Source organism: Camelina sativa, chromosome 19 (genome assembly GCF_030686135.1).
Source record: "Camelina sativa cultivar CO46 ecotype springtype chromosome 19, ASM3068613v1".
Taxonomy (NCBI): domain Eukaryota; kingdom Viridiplantae; phylum Streptophyta; class Magnoliopsida; order Brassicales; family Brassicaceae; genus Camelina; species Camelina sativa.
In genome coordinates, this window is record NC_141898.1 from 2,263,376 (window position 1) to 2,286,562 (window position 23,187).

At 38.5% G+C, this 23,187-nt stretch overlaps 5 protein-coding genes across 7 annotated transcripts; all 5 read right to left on the minus strand.

The window, feature by feature from the left end:
* Window positions 1-240: 240 nt before the first annotated feature.
* LOC104767343 (protein virilizer homolog) lies at window positions 241-12,251 on the minus strand. 3 transcript variants are annotated; one of them, XM_087501553.1, is made up of 28 exons: window positions 12,026-12,251; window positions 11,534-11,697; window positions 11,242-11,330; window positions 10,539-10,662; window positions 9,378-10,019; window positions 8,921-9,289; window positions 8,728-8,832; window positions 8,459-8,641; window positions 8,125-8,266; window positions 7,856-8,037; window positions 7,684-7,769; window positions 7,535-7,583; window positions 6,991-7,057; window positions 6,411-6,892; window positions 6,213-6,312; window positions 5,828-5,961; window positions 5,554-5,621; window positions 5,243-5,459; window positions 4,838-5,053; window positions 4,586-4,741; window positions 4,460-4,513; window positions 4,171-4,379; window positions 3,967-4,030; window positions 3,383-3,705; window positions 2,851-3,034; window positions 747-2,753; window positions 575-646; window positions 241-456 (listed from the first exon to the last, which is right to left on the minus strand). In XM_087501553.1, the coding sequence occupies exons 2-28, from the start codon at window positions 11,606-11,608 to the stop codon at window positions 436-438; spliced, it is 6,420 nt and encodes a 2,139-aa protein (XP_087357679.1). In that variant the 5' UTR covers window positions 11,609-11,697; window positions 12,026-12,251; the 3' UTR covers window positions 241-435. The 3 variants fall into 3 exon arrangements, with proteins under 3 accessions (XP_087357679.1, XP_087357678.1, XP_087357680.1); XM_087501552.1 differs by having other exon boundaries at window positions 11,940-12,232; XM_087501554.1 differs by having other exon boundaries at window positions 8,125-8,283; window positions 11,940-12,140.
* Window positions 12,252-12,608: 357 nt separating this feature from the next.
* On the minus strand, window positions 12,609-14,787 carry LOC104764237 (uncharacterized). Its single transcript, XM_010487734.3, has 4 exons — window positions 13,871-14,787; window positions 13,623-13,790; window positions 13,321-13,525; window positions 12,609-12,904 (listed from the first exon to the last, which is right to left on the minus strand). Exons 1-3 carry the CDS (start codon window positions 14,753-14,755, stop codon window positions 13,322-13,324), a joined length of 1,257 nt encoding a protein of 418 aa, XP_010486036.2. The 5' UTR covers window positions 14,756-14,787; the 3' UTR covers window positions 12,609-12,904; window position 13,321.
* A 707-nt stretch (window positions 14,788-15,494) lies between these two features.
* Window positions 15,495-17,485, minus strand: LOC104764240 (uncharacterized). Its single transcript, XM_019240650.2, has 5 exons — window positions 17,404-17,485; window positions 16,734-17,235; window positions 16,479-16,634; window positions 16,172-16,397; window positions 15,495-15,816 (listed from the first exon to the last, which is right to left on the minus strand). The coding sequence occupies exons 2-4, from the start codon at window positions 17,220-17,222 to the stop codon at window positions 16,197-16,199; spliced, it is 846 nt and encodes a 281-aa protein (XP_019096195.1). The 5' UTR covers window positions 17,223-17,235; window positions 17,404-17,485; the 3' UTR covers window positions 15,495-15,816; window positions 16,172-16,196.
* A 391-nt stretch (window positions 17,486-17,876) lies between these two features.
* Window positions 17,877-19,864, minus strand: LOC104764239 (uncharacterized). Its single transcript, XM_010487735.3, has 4 exons — window positions 19,189-19,864; window positions 18,934-19,089; window positions 18,623-18,842; window positions 17,877-18,125 (listed from the first exon to the last, which is right to left on the minus strand). Exons 1-3 carry the CDS (start codon window positions 19,714-19,716, stop codon window positions 18,633-18,635), a joined length of 894 nt encoding a protein of 297 aa, XP_010486037.1. The 5' UTR covers window positions 19,717-19,864; the 3' UTR covers window positions 17,877-18,125; window positions 18,623-18,632.
* Window positions 19,865-19,895: 31 nt separating this feature from the next.
* LOC104764241 (nuclear transcription factor Y subunit A-2) lies at window positions 19,896-22,406 on the minus strand. The gene is made up of 5 exons (XM_010487739.3): window positions 22,143-22,406; window positions 21,474-21,743; window positions 21,095-21,189; window positions 20,761-20,979; window positions 19,896-20,668 (listed from the first exon to the last, which is right to left on the minus strand). Exons 2-5 carry the CDS (start codon window positions 21,679-21,681, stop codon window positions 20,306-20,308), a joined length of 885 nt encoding a protein of 294 aa, XP_010486041.1. The 5' UTR covers window positions 21,682-21,743; window positions 22,143-22,406; the 3' UTR covers window positions 19,896-20,305.
* Between the last annotated feature and the right edge of the window lie 781 nt (window positions 22,407-23,187).

Sequence of the window (23,187 nt, forward strand, 5' to 3'; positions counted from 1 at the left end):
GGGTCACTTAGTGGGGTCGATTTCAAATGTTCTTTTGGGCTTTAAGGCCTCTTCAAGGTTTAATGATTTTAATTACTGTAATAATTCCTTCAATTAGTATCGTTATCATGTACGTTGTTACATTATAGGATTGTAAATGTAAGATTACTAAGTCGTCTCAATGTGTGTTACTTCCCTATTCAAGTCTTTATATGCTCTTGCCGTGTACAGGCTTTGTTGTTTCGAAAAATGCCAAGTCTAGACCTTGAAGGAGGAGTCTCTCTTCTTACTAATGTACATGAATATGACTAAACAACAACAGAAAGCGATACTGATTACCGCTTTTGTTTACATATCAAAGGAAACAATGTACATGTTATTTAAACATTACAATAAACAGAAAAGCAACTTGTAAGCAAAGGGATGTATGTATTTTGCTGAAAAGTCTCTTTCTTCTCATAGCTGCCCAAGTTTTTCCTGTCAGAACCAACAAGAACAAAACCCAATTTTAGTTTCAACTCTACAAGAAACACACAAAGGTTGATGATTCAAAAAGCACATAAAAATAAGTAAACAAATCGATTTAGAAAACAACCTGAAGCATCTGCATTAACTTCGGATGTTGTTCCAGAAGCTGACACAGCTTCTCGCGGTCACTCAATAGAGACTGAAGAGGATTTTTTAAGAATTATGGTGAGCTGTGGCATATAATACTACTAAACAAAGCAGATCAGTGTATTATTTTACCAAGAGTGTGGATTACAAACCTGAATGGCTTCAGGGGACTTGAAGTAATCATGTAATGACATTCCAGATTCTTGTTGCTGGGAAGTCCCAGCTCCTTGCTGACCTTGTACAGCATGATGATGTGGCTGTTGCTGCACCTGAGAGATCTCTTGTTGTTGAAGAGGGTGGTAGTAAGGCTGGACTTGCGCCTGTTGCATCATCTGCATCTGATGCATTGGAACCTGAAATGGGTTTTGCATTGATACTCCTTGCTCTGATGGTTGAGATATCTGTATGGGTGGTCTAACATGCTGAGGAGGCTGCATAGGGCGCTGTAACTGTGAAAGCTGCATCGATGGCAGCTGAGGGATGGACTGTTGATTGAGTGATTGAGGAATGGAGGGAACCGACAACATAGTTTGCTGCTTATCACCTCCTTGATGCGAAGGATTTCCATAGAATGGCACAGGGAGAGATGACGGCCTGCTAAAATTATGGGATGACATTAAATTGGGGGGAGGGTAAGAGGTCATTCCGGTACCTGGAACAGATAGATTGCTAGACTGATGATCAGTCGCCGGACCACTCTGTTGTTGTTCAGCGGTGCCTGTGCCTGCCTGGTTGTATCCAAAAGATTGAACTGTAGATGTCCTTGGTGGTAACGAGGCATATGGGTTAGATGAGTATTGGGGAATTGCTGAAGGGAGCGGTGGCATAAGCCGGATGGGTCCTCCTGAAGACTGTGTTCCATGACTTACAAACGGGGAGGATTGATTAGAATGAGAATCAGAAGAATGTGGTATCACAGGTGAGACTGACGGAGGCGGCACTAGAGGTAAAGGAGGCTGGTTTGGCATCATTTGCTGTTCATAAACCCCCCGACCACTGAATCCACCATGAATATGGCCCGTATGTTGCTGACTAGTCTTCGAATAGAAGCCCTGGGGACCCACTCTAGGATCAATCAAATTTTGTCCTGATGATCCTGGCATGTTGTAAGCAGGTACAAACCCAGGTTCAGATATGCCAGCGGTCTTCAGAGGGGTCATTTTCTTTGATTCGTCTGCTTGCTCAACAAATTTTCTGTCAGAAGTAATGCTTGGTTCACGAATCAACGACATCTCAGGGCGTGAAACAGAAATCCTTGATGAAAATTCGCTCTGAGCGTTTTCATCAACATTAGATGCCACTGGTGTGCCCATGTGAGAGAATTGACTACTTCCATTTGCATCACTCTCGGTTTCTTCAACAATGGAGTGAGGAGAGTTTTGTTCAACCATGACGGGAGCAGGCTGCATAAGGTTCTCATCAGGCTGAAGAAAGGTGTCATCAGGTCCTTCACACTCCTCACCATCAAAAACTATATCTATTCCTTGTAGATCATCATCAGGATCGGCTTTGAATTGTTTTGGTTTACCTGCAACTTTTTCAGTATCTCTAGCAGGAGTAGGATTTTTCACTTGCACAACAGCCTCTCCAACCACAATGGTGGAGGCATTTTGGCCTCGTTCTCTCTGTCTGGCCATAAACTCATCAACATGAATAGATGGAGGTCTACCACTGCTAGATCCTGCTCGTGAAATGGTTATTGCATTAGAATTACCAGCTGTATCAACACTCCTTTCCCTAGCAACATAATCATCTACATGCATAGAGGGAGGCCTGCTGGTATTCGGCCTGCGCTGCCTAAAGCTATCTCTAGATGGACGAGCAGGAGGAAGGGATACAGAATTCAACCCCCGTTGAACTGAACTTTGGGTCGGTATGTCAACAGAAGAGTTTTCGCCTTTGGCACGCCTGCTAGAGCTCTCCAAAGTTGGTGGTTTCCTTTTCGCAGGGAGAGATGACTGGGGCAGACGCTCAGGTAATGTTTCTGGACATTCCCACCAGAACTTGTCTTCAAGTCCTCTTTGATAGAGATCATCCTCAATGTTTTCAGACTCCAAATCAACCATATCAAAATTCCCAGGAGAAACAAGAACACCTTTGCAGGAGATAATATCATCAATATTCCCGTCTTTTAGCAACGACAGCAACGACCGAGATGCCTTCAAATCCACAAATAGAATACGGAAGTCAGTGCTAAGAGGAAATCAACAAAAGAAGTGGATGATGCAAGAAAAGAGTGGATGAGGTAGTCCGTACCTCATGCAAATAGGGTTTCGTCTCAGCTGTTACTGAACTATCAGATCCCATAGTCACTGAACTCAACAGTGTCACCATTTGTTCAATCAAACCAATGGTTTCCTCTCTAAAAGTGTCTGTACCACTATACTCACTTGGAAGGCCAAAAAGGGATTTAAGTCCTGCAACCTTCTTCGAGTCCAAACTGCGAAAATGAAGAAAATTAGACTACAGAGAATTTAATTAATGTGTTAAATATATATGTAAAAGGAATGGTTTGATATACTAGTTGGAACCATTTAAATGTAAACAGCATGTCTTCTGCTTGTTAATTTTTAGGCTTATATTAATTGAACAAAACCAGATTAACTAAACTGTATGCATGCACCAACTTAAACTAAAAGGCATTGGCAGACATTATGTTTCTATCCACATACGTAGTGAAGATGGCCATACAAGGACACGTCGCCTATCAAAGTTATTAAATCCTATCAAATTTGTCCTGTATTGGGTGAGCAGAAATTTAGTAGATTATGAAGAGTATGGGAGTCACCTTTCACCATCAAGGCATAATCTGATGGAGCCCACGCTCAGAACGTTTACTGCCTTAATTGCAAGACTAGAGGACCCATCTTTTGAATTAACTGAGTTCAATAACTTGATCCAGCAAGACAGAAAAGGGGGATTCTTCTTCATTTCTAGTTGATTGAGACTCATACTACTAGTGTCACACCACCTTTCAGCAGATACAGGTTCTTCGGCCCCAGAAAACAGATGAAGCAAAAGTGAAACCAGACCATTTTGACCTTCACCACATGAGACCAGGTCTTTGAAAGCGCAAAGACAAGATAATAGCTCATTGCCAACAGGCAACACCTGTAAAAAGAAAATCATTCTTCGTAATCATATTTTAATAAGAAAATATTACAAAGATATCTCTTAGAAGAGCTCATCAATATTTCAGAATCTATTGCCACAAACAAACAATCATAATTTACAACCCATAGCATATTAGATGCAGCAATTTTACCATGTTTCCATAGGGACGAGGCGAGCAACATAAGAAGAACACAAACATAATTATATCTGGAAATTGATAAACATAGATCACTACAATGTCGACAAAATTTAATATACCTGACAGAACTTCAGCACAAAGGGAAAAATCAATGCACAATCTTTTGCACTCAAACTGGCCAATCTGTGCAAGTTAATATAAATACAAAATCGATTAGATATAAATGTAATATAGATAACGTAATCCTAGTACAATTAGGTTCCGTGTTATAAACGCACCCAAAAATGGTAACGTTAAGCAATCCTGCAGAAAAAAAGACTTACAGCTCTTTTTTCTGACAGCACGAGAGAGGCACTTGTGAATCGCATAGTAGTGAGATTGATCTGAAAGCTGGAATACACCACTGAATCACACTAGACTCGGACACAACTCCATACTCTAGAACCCTGTTTTCACTTGGATAGGTGGCATCATAACATCTTTCCAGAACTTCCACAAGCAGTTGAACAATACCCTCCTCTAACAGTAATCCCTAAAGTGAATAAATTTCAGGTGAATAAGAAACAAACAAAAAAGTGAAGGAATACTATGACATAAGGCAAAGAGTATGACCTTCGCATGCGGATGCTCTAATAAACTAGCCAGAAAGGTAAGATATCGGTAGACCTGAAAGAGAGTAATGAGACTGGTTAGGAGCAGCAGTACACAGATAGCGAGTTAGAGAGGCCGAACAAACACCATATAAGCTTCAGTGTCTCTTGTTGATGACTGATCCAAAATACCATCTCTGATAGATGAAAATATGGGCCGCAGAAGGATAGAAGCATGTTCAACCCTTTGACATGCAATACGAACTACGAAAACCCGAAGCATATCCTGAATGACCACCAATGCCTGTTGAAGAATAAGACAATCCAAATCATGCTGGATAGATGATAACAAAAGCAAAAGCAGCAGACACTGGAGCTAACTAGATATAGAAGAACATACAGATACTGCATGATGTTGGATAATCTTTGCAATCTTGTCAAGATTAGGTGTTAAATGGTTTATCAGTTTTTCAAGTGGACCAGGCTCCAGATACCAGTTGATCTGTTTCTCCTTCTGTGGACCCATCAATGTCCCAACCGCCAACTTTCTGAGACCACTTAATAAGGGCATGCCACTCTTCCAAAACCAGACTCCTTCTTCGGGGAGAATATCACTCTTGCAATGAGAAATCAACGAAGAATAAAGTATAAGATAGTATATGGAGATATTCCAGTTGATACCATTTACATTAAATGAATACAAAAAACATGATCGAAATTCCATCACAAACGTTCAGATGAGTCGTATCTATTCGGCTGGAAATATATGTTGAAAATAATTAGTGGAAGTGTAAGATTTCCATACTAGAATGCAGAGGAAACTACAGGTCTCCTTTGGACCCAAGGCAGGAACAGAGGACGTCTGGACACCCGAAAGAAGAGTGTGGAATAGCCCAGGAATCCATCCATAAACTGGCCAGCAGACAAGGGCGGACACAATGAGGTGGCACACTGCTCCAAAGCTAAGAGCAGAGTCCGGATAATGGGAGGACAAGTCAGCTGCACAAGCAGCTAGCTTCGGGCTGGAAAGAAAACAAGCCATTGTGGCTCAAAGCTTAACTTTGCTTAAAACATACATGTGATTAATACTATTAAAACAAAAGACAAGTAACTCACCTGACTTCCCGATGTAGCCTTAGGAGTGCCTTCATCAGTTTGGTGTTTCTATACTGCTCCTTAGTTCCCTTTAGACAGTAAAGACAATGTCAATGACCAGAGGGGATAATGAAGACGCATAATCCCGCAATTATAGAGTCTCAACAAAGTAAAATTAAGGCAAAAGTTCAGAAGATATGGCTTTTGAGAGAAGAGATTAATCAAATTTATTCCGCAGAATCAAAACAATTGTTGATACATGATGAAGAAACTAATAATGTTTAAAGCAACAGACCTGTAGTCTTTGCAGAACAGATATCAAAAGGGCAAGGGAAGGAATTAACAAGTCCACCAAGCTTTGCTCACGATTACGTTCAGACAAAAAGTCAGAAATAGAACTGCATCCATGATCGTCATCGACTAGATAATCTGCTTAGTACAAAACAAAAGAACTAGTTGAGTGTCACCTATAATCATCAAACGATTGATGAAAAATAACTGAAAACATCGTGAACCTATAAGAAGAAAGTTCTTGAAAGAATAAATAGAAAAAACGGTTATCCAGTCAGTGGGTGATTTTAATTCTTCCCGGCATCTCTTATTATCAGTCTAAATCTGAGAGTCAAATGGTAGCAGCAATAGAGGAGTAGAATAAAACCATAGAATAGACAGTAGTTTACCATAAATATTCGAGGACCTCTCAAACATGAAGCTGCAGTTGACCAAGATAGCATACACAACTGTAACCGCACCCTCGTCATATAAAGCAGCAGCAACAGTCTGTACAAAGCACAACATTTCAGAACACTTAGATGACTACAACATCCAAAAGAAAAACAAGTAATTTCTGGACAAAATTATGGGGAAAGATAACATACAATATTATCTGAAATCAGCGCTAAAATCCGAAGTGCTGTTGTCAACTGTGAAATTGATGAATCAGAAAGGTTAACACCTTCAAAAGATTTCTCAAAGATAACTTTTCCAAGATTATCTAGGACGTTCATCTCAGAGACATTTGTTGATTCTCCAGCACCATTCTCAGTCGGTGTTAAATCAAGTGCAAGGATGCTTGATGATGATAATTGGGCGTCTCCTCCAGAAGCCAGGACAGCAGCATAACGTAAAAGCCCAACTACACCATGTTTGTGATAAACCACACCCGCATCAATCCATTTAAGTAATCGAGAAGGAGCATCCTTTCGATTAGAACCACCGAGTGACAAAGTATGCAAGGCCTTATGAAGGACTGGGGCATGTTCAATCCAAGCATGCAAGCATGATGCAGTTGAATCAGAGACTATGACCTCAAAAATCTCAGCAGCTGAGTGACATATTGCTAGATTAAGCGGTGAAATTCCTGAAAATGAACATGTTAAACAAGTAAGGGGTTTTGAAAGAAGATAACCAAGAGACGACGCCAGGGTAGTAAATTCAGAGATAAAGCAGCAACAATACCACTATTTTCAACTGCTGGCTCCATATCCTTGGCTGAATGCAAAGCTTCAATCAAGACTGCTAAAGCCTGAAATTGATCAATAAAGTATATTAGTGAAAGCCACGAGTATCCCTACTCCAATACAAAATGCACCAATCAGAACAAGTGATTTAACAATAAAGAATTAGAACACTAGAAGAATTTGCACAAGAAACAAAGAGATTAACAATTTTGTTATCGTCAAAAATTACTTGACCAGAAAAAGGGGAACACAGATGCAATATTTTTGTCCACTAATCTCCCAGAAAACTCCCACTATAACCAAAGGAATAAAATTTGGTGAAGGTAGCTAAAGCACCACCAAACACATGATTTTTCAAACAATCAAATGTGTGCCATTACTTCACCATAAAATGGTTTACCATTTATCAAATTCAGAGGCAAAGGAGGAGGAGAAAATGAGAATTATGAATTCTTATCAGACAAGTTTATCATAGATTGTGAGAAACCACGATGAAGAAAAAGAGCAGAAGTATATTCTTTTTCTTGGTACCAGATTCATACCTCTGGAAAAGCACCTAACGTCAATAAAGCTTCACGCCCACAATCAGACCTACACTTGCAGAATGCCTTCCAGTTAATTTTAAATGAAGACAAAGACAAACAAAAGCAGATTTTGGCACACCGAGACATGGCATCAAAATATATGTCACCTAGAAACATCACGCAATTCCCATAAAATCCATAGAAATTCTTCTGTTTGTTGTGTCGACTTGAGCAAACGATCTACCGCACTCACCTGAATGAAGTATGTAAGAAATAGTAGGATACAAGTATAAATCTACGCATGTAAAGCATGTGCCCTTAATGGTAAAGTGAACCCACCACCCTCAAATGCATCTCAAGATTTATTCCAATTTCCAGTAAGCTGCAAGTAAAACCCTTGGATATTAAAATTGAAGCATAGTGGAGCGGGACACACTCCTCCTTGTTCAGATCGACAGATCCCTTCAGAGATTGTATTATTGTAGCAGTCAATTGAGGATGATGTAGCAAAAAGCTCAATCCTGGAAAACAAAAGATACATGCTGAATTACAACTCTAATGCACATAATCATCAAGTCTATTCTAGTGGGTAAGTTAAATAAGAATACCTGTGCGTGAAAACATAAATGAAAGAATTATGTTGCCAATAAACATTGCAATATCAGTAAAGACATCCATAATATCTCCAACTTTAGAATGCAATCCAGGCATTGAGAGAAGTGCTGCTGACAAAGGAAGAAACCCCCGCTCCTGTGCATTGTCAGACGCTTCAAGTAAGGTTTATTAATTAGAATACCCTCTAAAAAAATTTGATTTCAGTGACATAATAAGAAGTGGAAAAGATAATTCCATTCCGACACGCAACATATTTAGCAAATGTTTTAGCAACTAAAATAGTGCTTAAATATCTATGTCAAAGACTAATTTAACCTAAAGATTTACCTTCAAAAGTGCCAACATGTGCGAATCAATTCCAGAGCTAAAAAAGGGACATGCCCATGAAGCAGTTAGTTTACTCGTGGCTTTGTATGACAACCACCCTTCAGAATGATCAGAGACCAAACTTCTTTCAGCGTAGGCTGATGGTGAGGGATCTTCAACCGATCCAAGTGACTTCATCAGCTTCTGAATATTCAGCAGTAACACCGGTTAGAATGTTAAATGGTTGGTTTACTGATTGTAAAAGCGAGAAATTATAAGCAGAAACAAACCTGGAGCTTTTGAAGTTGTGACTTAGCATCCGATAGCATATCCAGATTATGAGTTGCAGGTCCGTGAGAATTGGAGAGACCTTCCAGTGCTGACAGCACTGCAAACTGATAGACAGAATATTAGTAACAATTTTAACATAAAGGGCCTATCAACATAATGCCAACAAAACAAGATTCTTAATATGGAGAGTACCTCATATCTTGATATAACCTCGTATATTCTCAAACGACGAAGAATATAAATTGCAAGAGAGGCAATCTCATGGCATGGTTTCTGCATAAGTAATTTCAAAAGAAGAGAGTAGCCCTCACTCTTCCCAGATGGAATACTTCCATCTTCACGAGGCCACCAACCTAAAAATCCTTCACACCCAACTGAATGGCGTGTAGCCTGCTCAACAACTTCAAGTAACAGCAAAGTAATGGTGGTAGAACTCTGAAGATCATGACCAAACAAATATACAAGTCGATCCATCCCACCCGAATTGACAAATTGGAGGCAGCCTTCTCGGCCAGAGCATAATAAAAATGTCAAACTTAAACCTAAAAGAGTGGCTTTTCCCTGAAATGAGAAAATTAGTAACAATTAACCTATTAATATCACAAATTTCTACCACCAGCGTGTGAGAGCTAAAAAGAAAATGTAATACCTTTGAAAGCTGTGGAAGGACAGTACATAAAGAATCTCTTTCAAACTGAATATATGGGCTCAACATATCAACCAATTGTTGGGAAGTAGCCAAATAAGTCTCTGATTCAAGAAAGCTGAACATTCCAAGTGCCACATCTGATTCTTGAATTTCATTGAGATCAAGAATATCTTTCTTAACCCTGTCAACTATATCATGGAATAACCCAGAATCTAGAGAACTGGCCACGGCCTGAGAATTCTTATTCTTTAAAAAGAAATCTACATTGTCTGTGACATAAGAAGAGACCCCAGACACTACCGTATCCACAAATTTATTTACTACATCATTAGTAGCTAGCTTATCAAAGACTTTTAGCAGCAGGTGCAACAATCGCTTTACTTCCACAGGCACATCTACAGCAGCCAGGGGGAGAGATACTATGTCTAGAGAGGATAGACATTCCTCTATTGTTCGGTTAACTGAGTGCAATACCAATGGCAAGTCCTCAAGATTACCCTCAGTGGAACTCACAATATCAGTTACAGAACGACCTTCAAGAATGATATTGTACTGCCCCAAATCTTTCACAATGTTCCCATAGACGATCAGGCTCAAACTCCGATAGCTACCTCTAACCACCAGATGGTTTGTTACAACAGCCTGCAATTTTGATGAGAACAGTTTAAATTTTAAGAGTTGCCAAAAGTAATGCAAGGAACTGAAACCTGCAAACAGGAATGATTGACAACTTTTCTGATAGCATAGAGGGAGATTGAATGTATGTGCCTTTTGACACACAAGATGGCATAATTAAAAGGCATTCAATACTCTAAAGTCTTCTCATTCCCAACCCAAATTAAACCCCTTACACCTACAACAAGTCATTTACTCCCTCTATTATGTCATACAACCTATTATCAGAAGACAAATATTTAAATCTAGCTTACATATATACACATCTTTAGGGGAGTATCTACAGCTGTAAGCCATATTTCTAGCCAACCGTTATGGTAGCCAATTACTCTGGTCTAAGACAGAAAACGTACGTAAGAACCATTCCCAAATGTTATTACCAGCATCAGTCGCAGATACCAAACTAATCAATCCCAACAACCGCAAAAAAATGAAAGGGAAAAGAAACAAATATCATTCTAAAGATAAATCAAGTTTAGCAGTTACCTCCACTTCCAAAGGGTAGGGCGCTGATGGAGTGTAAAGAAAAGGATTACAAAGTCGCTTAAACTTTGATTCTCCTTCACATCGAACGAACACTTCCAATGCAAATGAAGGAGGTGAAGTTGCCCTAACGAAAATATTGTCAACGTTTAGATAACCAGCCATAGATATCACCCACGCTCAAAAAAAGCTGTCGGATTCTAAGTCATTCACAAGGAACAGAAATCTGGAATTTTAGCTGAAAAAACTAACTACAAGTGGTTCAGCTACGATATCCTTCACTATTTTGTTTCTAGAAGACGAATTGACCCAAAATCTAGTTTTCTCTGAAAGTGACTAACACGGATGAAAAAAAAACTTGAACTTTTGGACATGTCAACCAAACCACTGTTTCAAAATATCACGTCTGCAAAGTTCAGTTTTTAGTTACAGTAACAAGTGCGGGGTTTTCAGAAATTCTACACAAATTTAGGTTACTTATCATTCTCCCTTCCATCCAGTGACAAGAAAATAGCTAATTGTGGACTCTAACATCCAAAACAAAGCTCAACATCAAAGAGTCAACAGAGATCACAGCAACAGAGTCGACAACATGGGACCAAGCATTTCAACAAGACTTCTAATAGTAGACATTACTACTTCAAGATCCTCAATAGTTAAAGTCAAGAACGAAATGTAATAATACACAGTAAAAAAAAGGACATACCCGACAAGAGAAACAGCTTGAGAAGATGAAGAAGCATTCTGCTCCAAAAATTCGCAAGCTGTGATAATTACTGGCTCAGCAAATATTACCTATTAAAGGGAACATAAAATAAATCTTCAGTAACCGTGAAACCAAAGAAGTAACTTTTGACATGGAATGAATGACAAACCAGTTTTAAGAGACTGAGATACAACAGAACCCTAATCCAACATAGATACCCATAGAATCTCAGTAAAAAGAACAGTGAAGCAATTCAAGTGTATTATTATTATAAACAAAAAATTGAGGTTACCTCGTCGACATATTCGTCCAATTGAGGATGAACAAAGGTCTGAGCGAACAGAACACAAGGCTCAGATCGTACCATGTCTACAGGATGATGGCCAGTCTTCTGGAATATCGTATTCCTCTTAGGTCAGCCAGTATAAAACTGATTCAGCCTTCGTTGCTAAAAATCTGAGATTGTTAAAATTACGCTTCTGAATTAGATTAATCACACACGAAAACGCAACTTAAAACACAAATTCAAAATCGACATCACCCAGCAAAGCCCGTTTCTGAGGGCTGCGTGAACTTAAAAGCTTACTATGTCAATAGCAACAACTAGATCACGACGACTTAATCTATGTAAAAGTAGTTGTACAAGAAAACGGAACAGTTAGGTTTAAAAATCTCTATACTTGGGGATCGAAACAGACCTTAGAAAAATTGCGCTTAGAAACGAAGCCACAAGGAGGAATGCGAAGGCAATATATGTTTAAGAGTATGAATCGAAGTAGCTTGCCTGTGAATTCGAGAGAGCACGCACGACGAAGGGCGAAGAAGAAGAAGAAGAAAAACGCCGTTGTTTGTTTTGGGATAACCCGGCGGGGGTAGCCTCTTTTTGTTTAACCGGCGTTAAGCTTTCTAGGGTTGGCCCGGTCGGTCGGTTGGTTATGCTTAACAAAAAAAAAAAAAGGCTCTATCGATTTAAACCAACAAAATCCAAAATATTTGTGCCACAATTGTTTATCAAATAAATTGCTTGCTTGCCCACTAAATATTTTACTTCTTTTTTTATTATTTGGCAAGGATGTAGTTAAAATTAAAGTAAAAAAAAAAAGATGATCAAAAATACATTGTAGTAACCTTTCACATCTATTGTTCCATTCAGAGCGTGGTAAAAGAAGGTTTCAACATTGATAATTTTACTATGCTAAAGTTATTGATTTCTATCTACCATGATTTTACTTTACATTATGTTTGGTCCTTTTAACTGATTTTGGTTTTATGTATGGATATGTTTGTTTTACTCATGTGTCATACTCATACATAACAAAAAGAGATCCTAGCTACATCATAGGAGAGAACATGTCATGCTTCCAAAGTTAATAAACACAAACGCTTAATTAGTCTCTTAAGATTTATGACACGAAGTACAAACACTGACAAGTGACAAGTTAAGTAAACTAATATAGAGATAAGCACCGAAATCTTAGATATTGGCAACACAATAAAAGTGCTTTTATTACTAAGTTGAAATGTTTAACACATTACACATACGACTTCATAATATATGATCTGGTGCGAACTTCCATCCTCTGCAGTCTGCATCAGCCAAAGATTCCATCTTCTTTTTTTTTTTTTTTTAAGATTCCATCTTCTCCATCAGCCAGTCTAATTTCTGGTTCAATACGAAAGAGAACAAAGAGAAACAGGTCAGACAACTTAGACTCTAATCACAACGGCCTTCTAGAAACGCTTTAGATGTGATTATATTCCTATCTACCCAATAAGGTTTCTTATTCTGATTCCTGAAGCCACATATAGTTCACACAATATCAGTAAAATCAGAATAGTCAAAGCTAATCCCTATAATTGTATAGATGAATTGAGAATTTTCACTAGCAAGGAAACAAAGAATAGAAAGATAAATTTGTTGATAATCTCAGCCATGTCACCAAAACAATTCGTTGAGATTGTTCTTATTGCCTTACAATTCGATCAAACAGAAGACTAAAATGGCCAGATACCATGGTATGAGAAAGCAGATATATATGACATAAATCTAAACCTGCACAAGTTCAAACCAATAGATACCTTAAGTAAATGTGGTTGGAAGGCTTTGCGTAGGAGCTGGTCTACAGAGGATAGGATAGTTCTCGTGTTGAACAAAGGTACACCATACCTTAGCTTGATACTCGACAAGTGGTCCATCAGGTTTCTCTCTAGCCATAAATGTAATGTAGGACTTGGATCTAGATCCGGTTGTATAATTACCTCTCACCACTTCCACAAACTCCACCTTGAAACAATAAGAACCGATTCGGTTACATTAGTATATACTTGAACGAAGAAGATAGAGCGTTAATTAGCGAAAAAACCTTAAAGAAAATACCAACATTTATTTCACTCTTCTCTTGGTTGTATTTTTGGAGACAGAGACAAGCCATCTCTGCAAAGTACTCGCGGTAGGTTTGGCCGAAACCCGCAGAAAATTCCAAATTACTCACTGGTTTAATACCTGAGAAGCAGTACCTTGGCCTAAGCCCTGGCTCCACGTAAAACCCCTGAACAAAAAACAAAACAAAGATTAGATTCTCTTAATACAACAAGCTAACAAATTAGGATCGGTTATAAAAAAGGGTACCTTGCTCTCGATGACAAGGCGTTTATAGCGGCGCCATTTTCCTTCAGCCTCTTCATCGGACAATTCGTTTTCCACTTGAGAGGAATGATACTCAAGACCCTCAAAGCTGTCCACATCCCATTCAGGGACGGTCCACCACGTCGGTTTTATGAGCTCATCGTCTGAGTCCACGTATTCCTCATCGCCGCTCTCTTCAACCTCATCGTCGCTCTTTTCTATATCCTCCGCTGTGTCGGACTCGGCCTTACGTTTTGTCACTGAAGCAGAAGCAACAGGCCGTGAAGATTCTTCCATGGGTTCTGTTGTCTCCATCAATTTGGTTATACAGGACATTGCATCTTCCTCTTGAGAGGAATCATACTCGAGACCATCGAAGCTGTCCACATCCCATTCAGGTTCGACCCACCACTTGGGCGTTATGGTGAGCGTACCTCCAGAAAAGTATGAGTATTCCATTACACTCTCTTCATTCTCATCGACCTTCTCTTCTTTCTCATCGCCGCTCTCTTCTTCTTCTTCTTCTTCTTCTTCTTCTTCTTCTTCTTCTACTGGACCGGCCTCACGTCTTGCAAGGAATTTATAATAGTGGGCCAAAGCTTCATTCACGGGTTCTTCTTCTTCATTCTCATCTTCATCTTCAGATTCTTCATCGCCGCTCGCTTCAACCGGGTCAGACTCGGCCTTACGTTTCGCAGAAGCTTCTTCTTCCATTGGTTCTGTTGCCTCCAGAAACTTGCTCGAGTCTCCTATTGTCGTCATCGTCTCTGGTGCGCAATTTTTGAGATCCATCGATTTATCGGATCCACCATACACAAGAAAAAAAAAAAAAAAAAAAAAAAACCCTAAACAAATTGAGAATTGTGGGAATTCGAAAAGTTTTCTCATATACCAAACCTACTAGATTAGGACCGGGTTCAAATTCATTTTATATAATTGTTTTTAATATAATTTATATGATTGTTTAATAGTTTTTCAGGAAAAAAAATTATAGGATCCGGGGTAGAGTATGGACTGAAATTCTTTCCATTGTCATTTTTATTTTTTTGTGTTTTCGATATGAATATGAGCAATATATTCTGGTGGAAGGAGATTTGCATAATTTCTATTAAAAGTTTGAAAGGTTTTCATTAAGATTTTATTTTAAATTGCAGAATAAGATCTCGGAAATCACGATTAAATGTGATAAATTGCGAAGATTGTATTCCTTTTTTATGTTTCACAGTATATTTTTATTCTCTTTAATAAGTTGGTTAATAATGTGGTCTAGCAATAAAAATCTTCTGAAAATAATTTTTTGTTGCACCCACTATTTAACTTATAACCAATTAATCTATCAATTAATCTATAACCTATTTGTAATCAACTTATTAAAATTATATAGTATATAAAACAACGTAATATATTTTCCTTTTATTGTAAAGGGGATAGATATTGCCATTCTAATATTTTATTTTAAATCTTAAAATATAATTCCAGCTGTCGTAGTTTCGCATTTATACGTACCATCATCTTTGTCTACGCGCACACGCAGATAAAATCACAAATACAAACGAGGTGACTGTTGTGAAATTTCCTTCTATTATATGCCATTTGTTATATATATCACTGGAATAAGAGAAATCGATTAACACTAAAATAGTGAATTCATTTGAAGTTTGGTTTACATAAGTATTTAAAGACGACTATTTTATTGTTTTATTCGCACCAGCACTAGCTTGCAACAAAAATAACACTATAAACGACAATCAAAGGCTATGTGCAATAGTCAAAATGATTGTCACGAGACTCACGACGGATGTTATTTAGTTAAAGATAACAAACAGACACTCAAACATCATATCTATAGACATTGGGAATTTTTTAGTACTAAGTTAATTAAAATGTTTACACAACCACATTAACGATCTGACTTCATATTATTAGATGCCATTTTGCGAACGTCCTCTCTGCATCCATCAGTCCCAGTTTCCAGTTCCGGAAAGATTAGAGAAACAAAATGGATGTTACCAAAGCCACAATACAGTAAGTTAGACTCAAAACACTATACATGGCCTTCTATAAGGTCAGTAGAGCTGACTTCTTATGTAAAATGCAGTTTCAGATATAGAGTTGAATAGTCCTTTCTATATGGACAAATCTCCTACTGCAACCATGCACACAAGTAAAATACAGTTTCAGATATAGAGTTATATAGTCCTTTCTAAACATATTTGAGCTCGGAAATAAGTATATCCAAATAAGCACAACTTCAAGCTATAGAAAGTATCCAAGACAAAAGAAATACAGAGTCGAAAACCATACCTTTACTAGTTTTGGTTTGATAACTTTAATTTGCCGTATGAGCAGGAGCAGGTCTACAGAGGATGGGATAGTTCTCGTGTATAACAAACGTAGACCAAGCCTTACATTGATACTCGACAAGAGGCCCATCAGGTTCCTCCCTAGCCATACATGTAATATACGACTTTGACTTAGATCCTGCTGTATAAGCACCTCTCACCACTTCCACAAACTCCACATTCAACCCCTTTTAGAAAACAAACAATTAGCGAAAACGTTAGCATACAATGTATATCTAAGACAAAAGAACTGTTATAACTAAACAAACCTTGTATTGGTTGTACGTTTTGAGACAGGTACAAGCCATCTCTGCAAAGTAATCGCGGTACGTTTGGCCGCCACCCGCATCCTGTTCCAAGTCACCGACAGCTCTAATTCGTGAGTAGGAGTACATTGGCATAAGCTCCGGCTCCACGTAAAACCCCTAAAAACCAAAAGCACACACACACGTTAGACAAATCAACTCATGGATAAAACATGCAGCTACCAAATTTTCCTAGATTTAGTTTGTAGAGTACCCAACCTTGCTCTGGATGAGCTGGCGTTTAAAGCGACGCCACTTTATTTCAAGCTCTTCATCGGACATTGCATCTTCCTCTTCAGATGAATCATACTCGAGACCATCGAAGCTGTCCACATCCCATTCAGGTTCGACCCACCACTTGGGCCTTATGATGAGCGTTTCTCCAGAGTAGGAGTATTGAACGCCACTCTCTTCTTTCTCATCGACGCTCTCATCAACCCAATAGCCGCTCTCTTCTTCTTCTACTGGAGCGGTCTCACGTTTTGCAAGGATAGCATAATAGTGTGCCAAAGCTTCATCCACGGGCTCTTCTTCTTCATTCTCTTCTTCAGAGTCACCGTATTCTTCATCGCTGCTCTCTTCAACCTCATCGTCGCTCTCTTCTATATCATCCGCTGTGTCGGACTCGGCCTTAGGTTTTGTCACTGAAGCAGAAGCAACAGGTGAAGATTCTTCCATGGGTTCTGTTGTCTCCATCAATTTGGTCATACCGCAGCAAACCCTAGAAATTTGATTTTATGAGAAAAGTGAAAACCTAATTGGATGTGGAACAGAGTATTATTACTCTGTCTTTGCTGTATATAAGTGATCGATATTGAGATATTAAGCAAATAATAACATAAATTTGACCAAATATACGAAAACACACGTCTTATTAAAAGTTTCTTACGGTTGTTTGCGAAACACACAAAGACTGAGAGAGAGAATGTGTTTACACAACCACTAGAGATCTTGTGAATTGTGCTCTGTATGGTTGAATTAGACTTTAGAAGGAAATAAATCGGGAATATGATTGACTTAAGAATTAAAAAAAATAGTGGAATTTTGTTATTTAGGAGTTTAATTAGGATTATTAGACAATTAATCAATTCTATATGGTTATGCTTTCCGGGTGAAGAACTTCAGAGTTCTGAGAATTACTTTGTTGAGGCTGACTTAGGAATTACTTTAATTAGTTTTCAAGAACCTTTGCACGGGATATACTACCTTAGGGCTGGAAAGACAATAGTAGGCCATCGTGGCTCAAAGCTTAAATTGCATAAAACTTATCAGCATGTGATTTATATAGTAGTTTTGTTCTTGTCACTTTGAGTATTGTGACAATTCGATAGCAGCAAACACTAGCTTGCAAAAGTAACACAATGAAAAAAAACAGAGGAAGGCTATGATGTGCAATAATAGGCAAAATGATTGTTACTACGGAAGTTATTTAGTATAGATAACAAATAGGCACTCAAACATCATATCTATAGATATTATTGGGAACAAAAGGGAAGTTTCTTGAGTAGTAAATTAATTAAAATGTTTACACAACCACATATATCAGATGCCCTATTGCGAGCGTCATCTCTGTATCCATCAGTCCAGTTTCCAGTTCCAGAAAGAAAAGAACTAGAAAGTAAGAAAAGAGACAATACATCAAGTTAAGACTCTAATCATGATGGCCTTCTATAAGGTCAGTAGAGTTAACTACTTTTGTTATCTACCCATAAGAATCTCTTATTCTACAACTATGCACACAAGTAGCATTACAGTTTCAGATAGATTGTTTCAGTGGTCTTTTTTATTTTATTTTTAGCAAAAGGGTTGAATATAGTCAAGAACTTATTCTCCAACCTTAGTGTCTTATAAATCTAGTGAATCAATTCCTGTGGTTGTATATATGGACTAAGGACCATCACTAACAAGGAACCTAATAGTGGAAAGACATGCGCTTTAGCTATTGATTATCCCCTCCTAGCTTATAGTTGGAGTGACATATATGATCAGCCAAGAAAATTTGTTGAGATGGTAATTTTCCTATCTTCTTATTAATTAACAAAACAGGAGACTGAAAAAATAACTATGACATAAATCTACATGTTTTAGCTTTGGTTCCAAAACCATACCTTAGCTTTACTACTTCTGGTTGGAAGGCTTTGCTGTAGGAGCCGGTCTACAGAGAATGGGATAGTTCTCGTTTTGAATGACAGTAGACCAAACCTTAGCTTGATACTCAACAAGAGGTCCATCAGGTTTCTCCTTAGCCATAAATGTAATGTACGACTTTGATCTAGATCCTGCTGTGAATATACCTCTCACCACTTCCACAAACTCCACATTCGATCCCTTTTTTTATAAAAACAAAGCATTTTTCAAAATGTTAGCTTACGCTGTATGTACGTAGAGACAAGGGAACAAAATGTTATAACTAATAAACCTTGTCTTTGTTGTACTTTTTGAGACAGAGACAAGCCATCTCTGCAAAGTACTCGCCGTAGGTTTGGTCGAAACCCGCATCCAAATCCAAATTAGGGACGACTTTGTAATCAGAGTAGTTGTACATTGACCAAAGCTCAGGATCCACATAAAAACCCTAAAATATAAATGCAGGCACACCATGATTTACTCTTTTATCTAGCTCTAACAAATTAGGATCGATTGCACTCAATTGAGTTCAAGTTCAATACGTTACCTTATTCTCGATGAGCTGACGCTTAAAGCGGCGCCATTCTTTTTCATCTTCTTCATCGGGGAATTCATCTTTATATTCAGAGGAATCGTACTCGAGACCATCGAAGCTGTCCACATCCCATTCAGGGACTTTCCACCATGTCGGATGTAAGAGCTCCTCATCAGGGTCTACGTAGTCATCCTCATCGCCGCTCTCTTCATCCCCATCACCACTCTCTTCATCCCCATCACCACTCTCTTCAGCCTCATCGCCGCTCTCTTCATCCCCATCACCACTCTCTTCATCCTCATCACCACTTCCTTCATCCTCATCGCCGCTCTCTTCAGCCTCATCGCCGCTCTCTTCATTCCCATCACCACTCTCTTGAGCCTCACCGCCGCTCTGCTCAACCTGGTCAGACTCGGCCTTACGTTTTGTCAGGGAAGCAGAAGCAACAGGCGAAGATTCTTCCATAGGTTCTCTTGCCTCCATCAATTTGCTTGAGTCTCCTTGTGTCGTCGTCTCGGCTACGTTTTCTTTGAGATCCATTGTCTTGATTTGTTGATTATACCGGGGTAAAACCCTAGACAATTGGGTTTATGAGTAAAGTTAAACACCTAATATTTTCCCTAGTAAACCTAATTGAATTTGAAACAGAGTTTGTTTACTCTCTATCTTTGCGGTACGGTTGATGGATATTGAAATAATAAAATAGATTGGACCAAATATACAAAAACACACGTCTTAAATATGTTACACAAGCCACATAACTTAAAGTTCTTACAGTTGTTTGAGATACACACATAAACAGAGAGAGAGCTACAAAAACAGAAAATAGCAAGAGTTTTCTTCACACACACACTACTAGTTGGAACAAGTAGGTTTAGTGACCAAACCCACAATTGTTCTTCACCAGTTTTTAACTACTTTTACACTGAAGATAAATCAAGGTTTTTTTAACCTGCCGGCGAAGAAACCTTAACTGAGAAGAGAATGAGCCAAAGATGATTTGCCTGTTCACAGCCAATTGGATTGGCAAAAAGGAGAATCCTTTAAACCAAGAAGGAAAAAAAAACTCATTATCCTTTCACAAGGCAAGAGTTCTCTTTTCCCACATTGACTGTGAAACGGTAAAGGATCAGGTTTTGAAATTGCAGCAGCTATTATCCATTGCTGCTGCTGCTATCCACTTGCTAGGCATTACCATGCCACCAAGAGAATGGACTGGAGAACTCAGAAAGTAGTTCATGCTTGTAACTTCTGATCCCGTGACATTTAGTCCATTCGATAAGTTCATGATTCCGCTTTCCGGATGAACTTCAGAATTCTGAGAGTTACTCTGCTGAGGCTTAGGTTGAGACTGAACCTGCTTGTTTCCATCAGCTTTCTTTGCATTGTTTCCGCTTTTTTCCAAGTTCTGACTTTTAGTGTTCAAGAATCTCCCACCAGATCCTCTAGGACGGCGCAATGCATGGAGATGGCGTGAATGATGCATATATGGCTGCAACACACATGTCAGAAAACAAACACACTAATTAGAATTCATTTGCAACAAAAATATCAAAATAGCTAGTTTCTATATTTTATAATTACCTTGCGACTCCTAATACTCAATTTCTTTTGATCAAGAACAGCAGCAGCCTTTGCACGAGATTGACGTCGCCTTATGATTCCATGATATTGCTTTGAGTTCACATAGATGGTTCCATCTTCTGTTTCCATGTTAAGTGGAAGCATTACTCGGCTCTGAGATCCATAGGCTGAGACAACTCCATAGTATTGTTGTTCACCATAAGGATACTTTGCGTAGATCTAAATGACAAACAAAAACAAAAAAATAGCATGCCAAAACTACATACTCAGAAACAAGAAAAGGGAAATGATCATAGGGTTCCTTGTAGATGATTCTAAACGTGGAAACCTTTACCGATGGGTGAGTAAATCCAAGTTCCAAACTAGGCGATTGCATTGAGAAAACAGATCCATGAGACTTTGACACAACTCTCGAACTCTTTACATCACCTAATAAATACGCAATCGTAATTATTCCAAGTCAGAAAATTTATGCAATTATGATTCAGAATTTGAAGCACACCACATACAGTATCTAGGACTTTTAGTTATCTTTGTATCTTGAAGAATAGTGACTGAAGATTTTGGATTTTTCTTTGAGACAATTTAGCTCAGATAACATATTCTCATATTTTAGGACTTGCCACAAAAGTCTACTGTGGACAACTCAGATATTTTCACTAGAACCATCCATTTGAGGACATTTAAAGAGGAGATCAAAAGAAGTCACTTACCAAGTGAGAAAGCTAAGTGAGTTACAGAGTTGTTCTGTTTATCTCCACTTTGTTCTGTCTCTCCGGCAGATCCGACCTTAACTCCAGCGAACGAGTCAGAATCTCCGGCAAGACTCTCATGAGCCAACGGCGCCTGAGATCCAAAAGCATTCCACCAAGAAGTCTGTGGAGCAGAGAAGAGACCTTCTCTCACAGTTTGCATAGCCATCTTCCCAAAAAAAGAAAAAACTGAAAAATCGATGTTGCTGAGAGACGAAGAGAGATTTGTTTCTGCGGAAGATATAACAAACAAAACAAGAAAAAGTCAACAAAAGTTATAAGACTTCGATGTGAAATCTTTGTCGAATTTCAAACCCGATTTGGAAACTTGCAAGAAAAAAAAGGTAAGATCTTTGGGATTGGGTATTACGCAAAACCACACGAATGACCAAACCCATATGTGAATCATCATCAAGAGACAGACTTGTTGTCTAAAGTAAGTTAAAAAAGATTGTGAGAAACGAGAAGATAAGAACTGAAATCTTTTTGAGTTCCAAATACCAAACAAACCCCAAAAAGAAGTAAATACAAACCCCCTAAATGTTGGTCAAAATCAAACACACCAAAACATATGTGAACTCTAAAAGCACAAAAAGCAAAGAAAAGGAGAAGAGATTGAGTAAAACTTACACAGATGGAGTGAAAGAGTAAAGAGTATAGAGAGTAGAGAGAAAACTTCAGATTCCTAGGAAGAGGCAGAGAAAAGCCCAATTGTTAGGAAGCCATATCGGTTCCAAAACAAGAAACAGAGATTCATTCACACACATGAGTAGAAAGAGAGAGAGAGGGAAGGGAGAAGACAAATAGAGAGAGACTAACCAATATATGAATTACAAGTGTGGCTCATCAACCAATCACCTTCAACTTTTATGCTACTCTGTTTTTTCTTTTCCTACTTTATAATTTGAGAGATATAATTGAAATTTAAATATCTTAAACAATATTGCTATATTGTGTTTATGTTAACTGTAGCGTTGGCTTGACGTGCTACAATGATCCCACTTAAAACCATTTTTTTTTCCCATAGTAGTAGTGCTTGGGTTGTCAATTGTATCGTTTTATTTTTTTTTTTTGACGATCAAACCCCATATATTAAATTATCGGAAATGATTTTCTTCGAAAGAGAGCCAATTAGGTACCGACGAGCTTACATGGGAAAAACAGAAACCTCGTGCTCTTGCACATTTCGCAAGTTTATCGGCACGGATATTATCCTCTCGGGAAAAATATCTAATACTAAAATTAGCAAATCTATCTCTGAAATGAAGAAAATCGTTCAATTCTGATGAAAAGGTCGGCCAATCCTCGATATTAGACGTCATCCTTAGGAGGTCTGAACAATCCGTAGCAAAAAGGGCTTTATCCAAGTCCAACGCTAATAAGCACTCCATAGCCCAAATAAGGGTATCTAACTCTGCATGTAATGGGGATAAGCTTCTGCGCGATCCTTTTAGCCCCATGTGCAGGATTCTATCACCGATAGACGCAATCCAGCCATGCCCACTCCTATCCACCTCTGTATGCCAAGATCCATCTATAAAGTATACAAGGGATTCTTGAGGAATTGGGATAGAAGGTATGCATGCTTCTACTACCGCTAGTGCTAAGTCTCTGTTATTTGCTCTTCTCCAAACTTCTTCTTCTTGGATAGCTTTCTCCAGTGTATCTTGCGGAG

Coding starts and splice junctions, on each gene's coding strand:
- LOC104767343 (XM_087501553.1), bottom strand. CDS start 11,608: ATGGTACGATCTGAGCCTTGTGTTCTGTTCGCTCAGACCTTTGTTCAT. Junction 5,460..5,553: donor AGGCTACATCGGGAAGTCAG/GTGAGTTACTTG, acceptor TTTTCTTTCCAG/CCCGAAGCTAGCTGCTTGTG. Junction 4,514..4,585: donor GAGACACTGAAGCTTATATG/GTGTTTGTTCGG, acceptor ACTCTCTTTCAG/GTCTACCGATATCTTACCTT.
- LOC104764237 (XM_010487734.3), bottom strand. CDS start 14,755: ATGAGAAAACTTTTCGAATTCCCACAATTCTCAATTTGTTTAGGGTTT. Junction 13,791..13,870: donor GCCTTGTCATCGAGAGCAAG/GTACCCTTTTTT, acceptor TTTTTTGTTCAG/GGGTTTTACGTGGAGCCAGG. Junction 13,526..13,622: donor AAGAGAAGAGTGAAATAAAT/GTTGGTATTTTC, acceptor TATTGTTTCAAG/GTGGAGTTTGTGGAAGTGGT.
- LOC104764240 (XM_019240650.2), bottom strand. CDS start 17,222: ATGACCAAATTGATGGAGACAACAGAACCCATGGAAGAATCTTCACCT. Junction 16,635..16,733: donor GCCAGCTCATCCAGAGCAAG/GTTGGGTACTCT, acceptor TTTGGTTTTTAG/GGGTTTTACGTGGAGCCGGA. Junction 16,398..16,478: donor AAACGTACAACCAATACAAG/GTTTGTTTAGTT, acceptor GTTTTCTAAAAG/GGGTTGAATGTGGAGTTTGT.
- LOC104764239 (XM_010487735.3), bottom strand. CDS start 19,716: ATGGATCTCAAAGAAAACGTAGCCGAGACGACGACACAAGGAGACTCA. Junction 19,090..19,188: donor GTCAGCTCATCGAGAATAAG/GTAACGTATTGA, acceptor TTTATATTTTAG/GGTTTTTATGTGGATCCTGA. Junction 18,843..18,933: donor AAAAGTACAACAAAGACAAG/GTTTATTAGTTA, acceptor TTATAAAAAAAG/GGATCGAATGTGGAGTTTGT.
- LOC104764241 (XM_010487739.3), bottom strand. CDS start 21,681: ATGGCTATGCAAACTGTGAGAGAAGGTCTCTTCTCTGCTCCACAGACT. Junction 21,190..21,473: donor TCACTTAGCTTTCTCACTTG/GTAAGTGACTTC, acceptor CGTATTTATTAG/GTGATGTAAAGAGTTCGAGA. Junction 20,669..20,760: donor TGAGTATTAGGAGTCGCAAG/GTAATTATAAAA, acceptor TGTGTGTTGCAG/CCATATATGCATCATTCACG.